This window comes from Epinephelus moara, chromosome 7 (assembly GCF_006386435.1).
Source record: "Epinephelus moara isolate mb chromosome 7, YSFRI_EMoa_1.0, whole genome shotgun sequence".
Classification (NCBI taxonomy): Eukaryota; Metazoa; Chordata; class Actinopteri; order Perciformes; family Serranidae; genus Epinephelus; species Epinephelus moara.
Genome location: NC_065512.1, coordinates 12,723,242 through 12,734,767, shown reverse-complemented (window position 1 = coordinate 12,734,767; position 11,526 = coordinate 12,723,242). Strand labels below are relative to the sequence as shown.

Sequence of the window (11,526 nt, the reverse complement as noted above, 5' to 3'; positions counted from 1 at the left end):
TATGGGACACATGCTTTACAGTAAACTCTGCAAATACCCCATTCAAAAGGAGAAAGCTGGGATTCAACCAAGGGGTTGACAAGACTTGCAGGACTTGGTACAGTTGTATATGGCTTCAAATATAAACAATGCATGGAGATTATTATTGACTTGACAGCAGCATGTCTTACTGTGCAGCAGGACAGAAAACCCCTAACCACAATGAAGTGAGATTAAGGAATGATATCCATTAAGAGTAAACAGAATTACATCAATACTCTCACAAGACAGAACGTGCAGGTTCAGTTGACGATGGGGGGGGGGGGCGTATTTATGTGGCGCATTCTCTGTAAAGAAATTTATGTACACTTTTATTTGTTTAAGAAAGCTCTTAGAAAATGAACACTGGAAATGTCCTCAAGCAACAACACATCTGTTTTGCTTGTGCCAGACCTCCTAGCTGTTATGTTTTATTTCACTGCTGACTTCTAACTCTTGTAAAAAAGGGATTGGAGCGCTTCTGTCAGAGGTGCTCCCACCCTCTCCTCTCCACACACACATACACACACTCACATTAAGTAAGTATATAGTATCAGGTGTGCATTTCATTACTCTTCGATGTTGCTCAGGCTGCTGTTCAGCATCTGTTTCACTTCATGATTCACTGCCACTGGGAAAAAGTTTCCATTCTTTGTACAAAGGATCATTTTGTATCAATCACAAGAGGATAACAGGAGCCAACATGCTCTTCCTCCATAGTCTCGTTACTGAGAACAATGCAGACTTGGCTGTGATCCAGAGGCAAGTGACTGTGATGTAACTGACAGATAACCTGATTTTGTTCCACAGGGGGAACGGGGGCTCGCTGGGCCGAGGGGGCCAAGGGGACAGCAGGGTCTAGGAATCAAAGGAGAAAAGGTGCGTTTTAAATGTGTCATCTAACAATAAAAAGTATACTGCAAACACACACGTCTACACAACAAATGAAATCCAATGAAATCAATAATGGAGCCCAAATGTCCTCTAGGTTTAAAGATGGCTCTTTGGAGCATTAAAGGGAGGCTGCAGTCAAATAGTCTTCTTTGCTTAGAAAGGTTCCTAACTATGTGAAATTACCTCGAAGTGTCTAAATGGCAGCCATGATAACAGCTGGTTGAATTCTCTAAGTGATAAGGAAAGTTGCTTCAGTGCCTCCTTTAGCATAGGACACAGTGGACCATCCTTTACGAAAAGAAGGGAGATAATGTCTTCCCACAGTTCCTTGCAGTAGCAGTATTTAAAGAGACACACCATTTGGCCATTCATGAAAACAAACAATATGCATATCTTGCATAAATTTACAATTATTTTCATAGTCATACAAATTGGGATTCATGTTAATAAATATGAGTGGAATGGATGGTAAGCATGAGCAGTCTTTGACAATGTGACAGCCATTTTGTTTCACTTTTGTGTCTGGTAGCCTATACTCCTTTTTTTTATTTCATTTCTGATCTTGTTAATGAAGCAATATTTTTCACCAAGTTGTTGACATTTATGTAAACATTATTATGTGTGAAACAACATAATAACACATGGGGTAAAGTATCCAAGATGTACTTTTAGTAGACCATCTTTGCTGTTGTCTTATCCTAAGTCCTTATGAATTCTCCTTCACATCTTTCCTTGACCTCATGACATTTTTCATTGAGGTCAAGGAAAAGTGTTTAGGAAAAGACAGGATTTAACTTTTTTGACCGCAGCCTAACTAAAGTTATTCTTGCGTTTCTTGGCTCGTTGACACTACCTGTTGATTAGTGGAATAGTGTTAAACCATTGACAGGAATGTGCATCGCACATGTGCATGTTTGTATAATTTATGAATTATCAGAACTCTGGGTATCGCCCAAAATTCAAATACTCTATGCATAAATTTCAATAGAATTAAGTACCTCAAATGTGACAGTCCTGGTATAATTTGCTGTTTACACTTTTTTTTCCCATAAACAAGGTCAGCCATAGGTTAGCCAGTGAAGGTGGCAAAAAAAACATGGAGATCATTGGCAGATGTGCAAAGGAGATGTTACTAGTTACACTGCTGAATAATGAGCAGAGAATTTGAAAATGTATTTAGAGGAAGGCTAACTCATGACATCACCATTTATTTTCATGTCTATTGTCAATCTAATTACCAGAATAGATAGTGGAATCTTTGCATCCGCAAAGTCAGCTTGTATACATGTAATCAGAACTACATCACTTTAGAAATGCTGATACGATAGGTATGAAACGTACAAATGTAACTTAACCTTGCTTTTGCAGAAACGTACAATACCAGCATTCTCCTCTGGTAACTGGGTTGGCATTGTTGTTCTGTACAGTTTGTAACGGGAAAATTATTAGACCTTGGTGGAGGTTTGCAATATGTTGGGGGCTTTATTTCTATTTTCTTTAACACCCCATTGCCACATATTTGTATATATATATATGCACATTTACAGTAACTTGCCAAGAGAGTCATTGAGAACTAATACTGTGGTGTTTTACTTCTAGGGTGACTTGGGACCTCCAGGTGTTTCAGGGCCAATTGGACTGACAGGAGCGGGCATACAGGGAGAGAAGGTTGGCACAAATTCTCTTAATCTATATTTCCACAATGTCACACTGACATATATTTGTATACACAGAGTATTAGGACATTCTGCTCCAAAAGCCTTCTAATCTTTATTAATGCTCAGGGAGTCGAGGGTCCAAGAGGTCCACCAGGAGCCAGAGGACATCCAGGAGAAGGTTTACCTGGACCTAAGGTTTGTTAAAACACCTGCTGTATGAAATGCAACATTGCATCTGATTGTATGGTCAGAGAGAGCTGGTATAGTGGCTAATACTGCTGCCTCACACAAACAAGGTTCTGAATTTTAATTCCAGGTCAGGTTAGCTTTACAACTGAATACTATTCACTCACTTCATTGTGAAGCAGGACCAAACAAGTCCAGAACTTGATGGTTTATTACATTTTGTCCTATAATTACTGTTATCATCTTGCTGTTTCTATTTCTAGGGAGACCAAGGTTTACCGGGAGAGCAGGGAGCCACAGGAGAGCCAGGCATTGGTGAACCTGGTCCAAAGGTAAAGCAACACGTGTCCTAAACCAAACAAATCAATTTAGTTATGGTCTGAATTAACGGTGCTAATTTACTAAATCCTTAAAATATCAAATAAAACTACTCTGCTGTTACAGGGAGACCCTGGGGCAGCTGGTCTGGCTGGTGTACCTGGTCTTCCAGGAGAGGATGGAGCTCCGGGGCAGAAGGTAAAAAACATTGTGCCAACTCTTTGGAAAACTTCCACTGCGTATCCTTATTTTTTAGTGGTATCTAAACTCTATCTTCCTTTCTTCTGTCCATTGGTATACAATGAAAACAAACTTGTTAAGTTACTTGTCACAGGTGATGGTTTAAAAAAGGATTGCCTCTGTCTCATCTACCTTTCCTCTCTTAGGGGGAGGCTGGTTTACCTGGTTTAAGAGGTCCTGAGGGAGCACAAGGAATTGGCATTCAAGGGGAGAAGGTATGGTTTGGATTATATATCCTTGTGCTGTTCAGAATTAATACAAAAACAAATTTTAATCCGATAATGTGTGTTGTAATCCTTCCCAGGGTGATCAGGGTCTGAGGGGCATCCGTGGGTTACATGGTCCTCCTGGGATCTCAGGACCCTCAGGACCAAAGGTAAGAGTTAATGGAACAAGTGTTTTATTGTGGTGTGATAGACTCCATGATGAAGTAGTGTAAGCCTCCTTCCATATATTCTATGATGAATACGTTGCTGCTGAAGATATATGCCACACTTACCCAGAAAACAAGTCCTCTACAGTATTGCTAAAATACAGATATTAATTGGATCTTAAGTCTCTTAACTCTCATCTTTTAGGGTGAACGTGGGACACCAGGCCAGCAGGGCATACCAGGACAGCCAGGACGATCCATATCAGGGCCAAAGGTAAAAATACGTGGCACCAAGGTAGACAAGTAGCAGGCAGCCAGAAGAGCTGCCAAATAGAGTGTGATGTGATGTAATGCATCCATAATTATTGCCACCATTCAACAGTGTGACTTTACCGTCTTGTCTCCAGGGTGATGTAGGCCCCATTGGTCCCCCTGGTCCTGTTGGGGAACCAGGCCATGGATTACCTGGTCCAAAGGTAAACACTGTAATTTTTGAAGAACATTTTCTAACCATAGTGTTCTAATCAGCATAATGTTGTTGGTATTCATCTTAAAATTTTGTTCAACCAGGGTGAGCGTGGTCATTCGGGTTTATCAGGTCCAGTTGGTCCGAAAGGCGAAGGCATCCAGGGCCCTGTGGTTTGTGTTATCAGCATTTTACACAAACTAAAATCTGTAACCAGTAAGTTCTGTGCAAGCTAGTTTGATCTAATCTATGTATTTTTTTAGGGTCCTCCGGGCCTGCCAGGTTTACCAGGCGAGTCAGGCCCAGAAGGAATAGGAATTCCTGGTCCAAAGGTTTGTGTCTACATTTTGTTTTCTGTGTGTGTTTTTTATATGTGAATGTATATGTATTCAGCCCAGTCACCACAAGAAGGTGTTGGCTTTGTACATTTCTGCAAAGATATGTAACATTTGTACATTTCATAGGTATCATATCATATGTTTATTAAGGGACGTAATTCTGCAGTTCCATGTGTATGAGCTGACTTTGTCATTGGAAGATGGAGGAGATGGATGGCGTGACACCTGGGGAGATGGCTGCCAAGCTGCAGACCAATGCAGACCACTGTTAAAGACCAACAAACTACAAGATTGGTTGATTTTTAGGGAGACATTGGCAACATTTCCAGCAGTGATCGTGTCAACAAAAGCAGATGTTTTAAGCCAAACATGATCTTTTTTTAACTTTAACATAACCACAAGATAACCACAATGCTGTGAAGTAAAGAAACATAAAGTATCAACATATCCGCTACACAATAACATACAAATGTTACATACCCGCGGTTTGCAGAAACATACAATGCCAACATTTATTCTGGTGATTGGATTTATGTATTTGGATGCTCATAGTGCATTTGATAATGTCATGTTTATTTCAGGGCGATATTGGCTTTAGAGGATTGCCAGGTTTGCCCGGCCCACCTGGAGAGGGCTTACAAGGACCCCCTGTAAGAAAGATTACTTACAAACAGCTTGATCTAATCATAAAATCTGAATCATAGCTAATAAGTACACATATTAAACATTTGACACCTTATGAGGTTTGAGGTTATACTGTGATTACGCAATATATGCAAGTTTGCAGGTTGTCTTTTTTTATATAAACCAGTGGTCTAATTACTTTTAAACATTTGTTTGAAGGGTAATGTTGGGAGGACAGGACCTGCAGGTCCCACTGGACGCCCAGGAGAGGGTATTCAAGGTCCAAAGGTAAATGTTACCACTGTTTTACATAAATGCTGGCTTTCAAGCACTTACCAAGCTCTTCATGATCATGATTTGTACTTTCTTGTCCACAGCTAATAAGAGTGAAGCAACATGATGTACTTATAATAATTGGTGCTGACATGTTACCCAATAGAACTGCCTGACAAACTCGCTGCAGGACAAAACAGAACAATGATTTATGATCTGCCAAGAGTGTGGAAAGATCCCGTATGATTCACTAAAATCTACAATCTAATTTCAGGGTGAGCCAGGATCTCAAGGTATGACTGGGCCTAGAGGGCCTCAAGGAGAAGGATTTCCTGGACCTAAGGTGATCGATTTGCACTTATCTCAAAGGAGAACTCAGACACTTTTCAACATGTACCTGACATCCCCATGTTTTTGTGTATAAGTGATTCGTCCTGTATAAAGTGAGAGTGCTGCAGTTGGCAGCAGTGAAACAGGCTGCAATGTAAGCACAGGTGTGCCCCATCAATTTATGTCCATTAAATGTCCTTGTTCTTGCCACTGACAGGCTCAAATTGTCCTTATGTCTGGCTTACAACATCATGAAAAGGACTGTACAGAGAAATGTAACGTTTTTTCTGTATCTTTCACTTGTTCCGCTTGCAACTTTTTTCAGCTTGTTGAAACCAGCCAAATATTCAGCCACAACACTGAAGATCTTTCATGTAAGAGACAAATATACGCTCTGCTCTCTAGCAAACAAACTATTAGGGACAGTCCTCTCTCCAGCTCTCATTTGCATTTCCACCGTTTTTCTTCTGGAACAAGGAAGAAAACGGAAATCTCAAGATTTCAGAATATGACTTCTCATTAGTGAGACTGGGACGCGGAACAGAAAAGTACGTAAAAATGTTTAATTTCTCTGTAGGGTCTTTTCGGTTATGTTGTAAGTCACTCATAATAATAATCTGAGCCTGTCAGTGACAAAAAAAGCCTTTTTAATGGACATAAATGGTTACATTGTGGCTTGTTTTGCTGGTGACAGCTGCAGCAATCTCTCAGTGTTGGACCATTTCAAAAATTGTTGTTCCTACAAGTCAATTAGACACAAAAACATGGGAAAATCTGGGCCAGGTTGAAAAATACCAGAGTTCCCCTTTAACATTTTAACATTTTATTGACATCTAATCAACTGATCTCTGGTTGACAAATTACTCTGTTATGTTTCAGGGTGATCGTGGATCACAGGGTGAGAGGGGAATGAAAGGTACAAAAGGAGACATGGGTGATCATGGAGTCCCCGGTGAAGCAGTAAGCAAAACCAATCCTAATCCTCACTCCCCCAATAAATAATAAGACCGCCAATGTTAAGTCTCAATTAAGCTGATGTAGTGGGCTGAAACAGAAATATTGTTTTCTCAAACTTTTCTCAAACTCAGGGAAGACCAGGAGCAAAAGGAGAACCAGGCCTCACAGTAAGTTCATCGATTCAACTAATGTTTCAACATTCAATAAATTATAGTGATTTTGTACTAATACACATATTCTCATGTTTTTCAGAGAGAAGACATTATTAAGCTGATCAAAGAAATCTGTGGTAAGACTACAAGTCTAGCTAACCGGTATTAGTATTGATAAGTAGGTGGTATCTAAAGGGAATATATCTATTAGTAGAGTTACTTTGAATTGACATGTGGCACGAATGTAGATCCAAAGTATAAAAAGTATAAAAGCTGTTTTGTTGTGATATGGTACTGGTTTGGTTTAGAATCTTGTGGCACCATTTTATATCTGTTACAATGTTTAACAATATTAGCATCCATTAAGATTAATGTTTATCTAGACCTGACAAATGTAAAACCAACATTTAGTCCTTTTAGCTCCATTCTGAGGTCTCATTTATAAAACAGTGCGTAGGATCCATACCAAAAATGTACGTACGGACAAAAGCCAAAAATGGCGTGTGCCAAAAAATATTTGACAACAACAGGCTTCTATCTCACCATCTGCCTTGCCAATTTCTTATCTCCAAAATATTTGTAAGCATGACTCAAAGTTTCTCCCATCAAGGCTGTTTACGTATATCACAACCTTCCTGTGGGAGGTGATGTACGCCTCTTTCAGGCCTCGTTTTGTGCGTAAGCAATGTTTACAAATGAGACCCCTGGTCTCTACCAACTCTGCAGAAGAATATCCTGAGCTGCTAAAGATCTGCTTTAGTCCACACCAGGGCTCGATGGAAAGCTTTCACACCAGTGTAAATGAACCGAATGAACCAGGAACATGGACCAAAGTTCTTTTTAACCTTCTTTTAAGGTGTAAAAGCACCCTTACAGCCATTTCACTGAAAACAGAGCAGCAGCTTGCTGTGAGTAGAAACGATGAGAGTAAGAATGAACCAAAAAATAAAGTTGCCAGCCATAAAATCAAAAGAGTGACCTAAAAGATGCTAAAAGACTCCATAGAGCCAGAGGGACCTGCAGAATTAGGTGATGAATCTTTGTGGGTTCCCCACTGTGAGTGTCCCCTTTCACATTAATCATAGTTATTTAATCAGTGGTTACAATGAAAATATTGATTAGTGCAGCTCTAAAACTATCATTAGCTAAACCACAGTACAGCACAGTAATGACAGTTTTTTATTGTTTGCAGGATGTGGCATCAAGTGCAAAGAAAGACCAATGGAACTTGTGTTCGTCATCGACAGCTCAGAGAGTGTCGGCCCTGAGAACTTTGAAATCATCAAGGACTTTGTCACCAGGTTGGTGGACGGCACCACAATTGGACGCAACACCACCAGAATTGGACTGGTCCTCTACAGTCTGCATGTCCATTTGGAGTTCAACTTAGCTCGCTACATGAGCAAAGAGGACGTTAAGCAGGCAATCAGAAAAATGCCTTACATGGGTGAGGGCACGTACACTGGCACCGCCATCAGAAAGGCCACTCAGGAGGCTTTCTTCAGCGCTCGGCCAGGGGTCAGAAAAGTAGCCATTGTCATCACCGATGGTCAAACTGACAAACGAGAGCCTGTCAAACTTGACATAGCTGTGAGGGAAGCTCACGCTGCAAACATTGAGATGTACGCCCTGGGGATTGTCAATTCTTCTGATCCTACGCAGGCTGAGTTCCTGCGAGAACTCAACCTCATTGCCTCGGACCCCGACAGCGAACACATGTACCTTATTGATGACTTCAATACTCTTCCAGGTGGTAATCGCAGTCAGATGTTTTAAATACCATGCCTTCAGCAGTGTGTTCATTAACATAGAGAGGTAAAATTGCTTTCAGCTGAGAGATTGGCCTAAAGTTTACTGATTTCTTAATTTCTTTTTTCAGCACTGGAGTCTAAACTCGCCAGCCAGTTCTGTGAAGATGAAAATGGCGCCCTCATTTACAATCACATTACCAATGGACGCTGGAACGGTAACAATGGCCATGGGCATGGTATTAATGGAAACAATGGACATGGAGAGAATACCAATGGATATAATGGCCATGGCAATAATGGTTATGTTTATAGTTATGGAAACAATGGATATGGGAATACTGAAAATGGTCAAAATTTCAAAGAGGAGATCCAAAATCACAGACGCACCACCAGCCGAGGCCGTGGAGACACATTCACACTGCCCATCAGTGCCGATCCTCTTCCTGTTCAGGTCTGAAAACTCATTTGCATTGTTGCAATTAAACTCTGCAGTCATTTTCTTTACTGATAGTGCAGAATTAATTACAACACTAACACATTTTTATGTTGTCATCTTATTCCAGGTCGTGGACGATGATGAAGGTGAAGATTTAGATTTAAGAGTCCATGGGCGGGGTGGTAATACTGTAGCTGCTGTAGCTGTAGTCAACAAAACAACATCGTTATCTCCTGTGAGAGAAAGCTCCGTCTTCACTGAAGCCGTCTTGTCATCTTCTACATTGTCATCCTCGTCTGCAACATCTGTGTCAACAGCGAGCTCAGTTTCATCTTTAAATACGAATCGGTTGCAGCCCGTGGCGAATCAAGTCCTACCTGAAGGTGAGAACTGCATTCTTACTCAACTGGCCTTTTTCTCAGAGGACATTTTGATGTGAATGGCCGTGCTTGCATTTTTTAAATATCATTATCTTTAGATTGCAAGTGAATTATTGAATTATCTAAAAATAAGTTTTGTCATCTTGAGATAAGGAGATATCTTGAGAAAACAAGACAGTAAGTTCTGGGTATTAAACATGCTGGCTTACTGTCACACTGTCAAGGTTTACAGGGACACTTGAAAAGAACAGAGACAATTTTTAATATTAGTGGTACCAACCTGTGGATTTCCTACTATGATTTAGTCAAATAAGTCTGCTGTGGAAAAGGCCCATTGTCATGAAGTACATTAATATTCTTTAAAAAACATGCATCTCACACACTATTTTTTTCATCAGAGGCCCCTGTTGTTGATCCCCGCTGTAACCTCACCTTGGACCAAGGTACCTGCCGAGATTACAGCATCCAGTGGTACTATGACAAGCAGGCCAACGCCTGTGCACAGTTTTGGTATGGAGGCTGCGGTGGAAATGACAACCGTTACGAAACAGAGGATGAATGCAAGAAGACTTGCGTTCAGTCAAAAACAGGTAACTTCTGTCGGTTTTTAACGACAAATATGTACAGTCTTGTTTTATTGTTACTGTCCTAATATTATACTGTCTCGTCCCCAGCAGGATAAAAGGAGAAGAAGCTGTCAGAAAATGGACTTTACTACTCTACAATCTGCTGATTTATTTTTACGTGATGCATTCTGTCAGTTGGGTCCAGAAAATTATTTCATGCACTTGTCTAACACTTTGGTGCTCAAACACAAATTAGTTTTTTTTTTGTTTTTTTTTTACAAATAGTAAGTGTTAAAAAGTAAGGACCAGTAAAATCAAATACTGATAAACTGTTGACATATTGCTGTTTCCACCTAACAAATGACTTAATTAAGTCATTAACTTCTACAAAACAAACTTTATTACCTCAAATATTTGACTGTCCTACATTTCAAATAACAACTTTTTATTGTAATTTAAGATTAACCTCTTATACCTCTATGAGCCATGTGCTACATACCTTTTGTTGGTATCATGTACTGAAATATGCTGAGTGCTTTTGTGTACATTCTGTTTGTTGTTTTTACAATGTCTCCGTTCAGGTTATAACTGGCAGCTGTAATAGACATTTCTGTCTGGGTACTACTTTCAGAGGTCTACTGTGATCATCGTCATCTTGTGATGAAGACTGAGACTTCCTGCAGTCCATCCATGAAAGGCCTGTCTATTTGGGCAGTGTGTGCATATCTGAATAAATGTTTTATATGTTTTTTAATAATAAAATGTAAAATAATGGTTTGCCTGTTTTGTGTGTGTTTATTAATAAGCAAATTAGCTTGATTTTTTTTAAACATGGAAAAAACACAATAACCAACAAACTTAGCAAGAAATTAGTAGAAATAGAAAATTAAAAACAAGAAAAGTATTTTCAAAAAAGGTAAATACAGACAGACAAGAAAATTACATGGAAAGAGTGCTTAAAAATTAAATGTAATAGTAAAATCAATCAAAGTAAAATTTGTTGGACATCACTCACTCAAGTCCCCATGTTTTTTAAAGAAATCACACCAGTTTGCTCAGGGTTCAAAGGTTTAAATACTAACAAAAAGCATCTGGAAGTAGCACAAGAAAAGTGATGTCGCTCCAGGTTTCAAAGGGTAGAGTAAAATAACCCCTATCACTATTACCATTATGACAACCATCTCCTAAGTCTAACTTTAAAACCAAGGTTTTGGTTCGTCTTTTTTAATGTAAAGTACACAGTTTTTCCTCTTACACATGGATTCTGCTGTATAAATTAAGTACATCTTGTCTTTTCCTATCCATGTGTTTTAAACATTTAAATTGATAGTTCTCTGTAGCACACCTGTGTTTAATAGTTTACTAATTAGGAGTCCCACTGGGCTTTAATAGTTGCCATGACTTTGGACACACTAACATTTGAGGCAACAGCCATTTTCTATTACCTATCTACTTTGTTAACTTCTTGTCCCCCTGTTTTTTAACAGCCATGGGGCTCTGAAACCTAAATAATTGGCTGGCCTTTTTACAGCAGACATTTTGACATGTCACAGTATAAATAATGCA

General features: G+C 39.6%; 1 protein-coding gene across 1 annotated transcript; it reads left to right on the top strand.

The window, feature by feature from the left end:
* The first annotated feature begins 721 nt into the window (after window positions 1-721).
* On the top strand, window positions 722-10,737 carry LOC126393478 (collagen alpha-1(XXVIII) chain-like). The gene is made up of 23 exons (XM_050049665.1): window positions 722-784; window positions 829-897; window positions 2,512-2,580; window positions 2,697-2,765; window positions 3,020-3,088; window positions 3,201-3,272; window positions 3,461-3,529; window positions 3,619-3,690; window positions 3,893-3,961; window positions 4,095-4,163; window positions 4,258-4,326; window positions 4,417-4,485; window positions 5,073-5,141; window positions 5,335-5,403; window positions 5,663-5,731; window positions 6,598-6,678; window positions 6,807-6,842; window positions 6,928-6,964; window positions 8,020-8,577; window positions 8,707-9,029; window positions 9,142-9,397; window positions 9,793-9,984; window positions 10,069-10,737. Exons 1-23 carry the CDS (start codon window positions 722-724, stop codon window positions 10,074-10,076), a joined length of 2,526 nt encoding a protein of 841 aa, XP_049905622.1. The 3' UTR covers window positions 10,077-10,737.
* The last annotated feature ends 789 nt before the right edge of the window (window positions 10,738-11,526 follow it).

Coding starts and splice junctions, on each gene's coding strand:
- LOC126393478 (XM_050049665.1), top strand. CDS start 722: ATGCTCTTCCTCCATAGTCTCGTTACTGAGAACAATGCAGACTTGGCT. Junction 3,691..3,892: donor CAGGACCCTCAGGACCAAAG/GTAAGAGTTAAT, acceptor CTCATCTTTTAG/GGTGAACGTGGGACACCAGG. Junction 6,843..6,927: donor AAGGAGAACCAGGCCTCACA/GTAAGTTCATCG, acceptor CATGTTTTTCAG/AGAGAAGACATTATTAAGCT.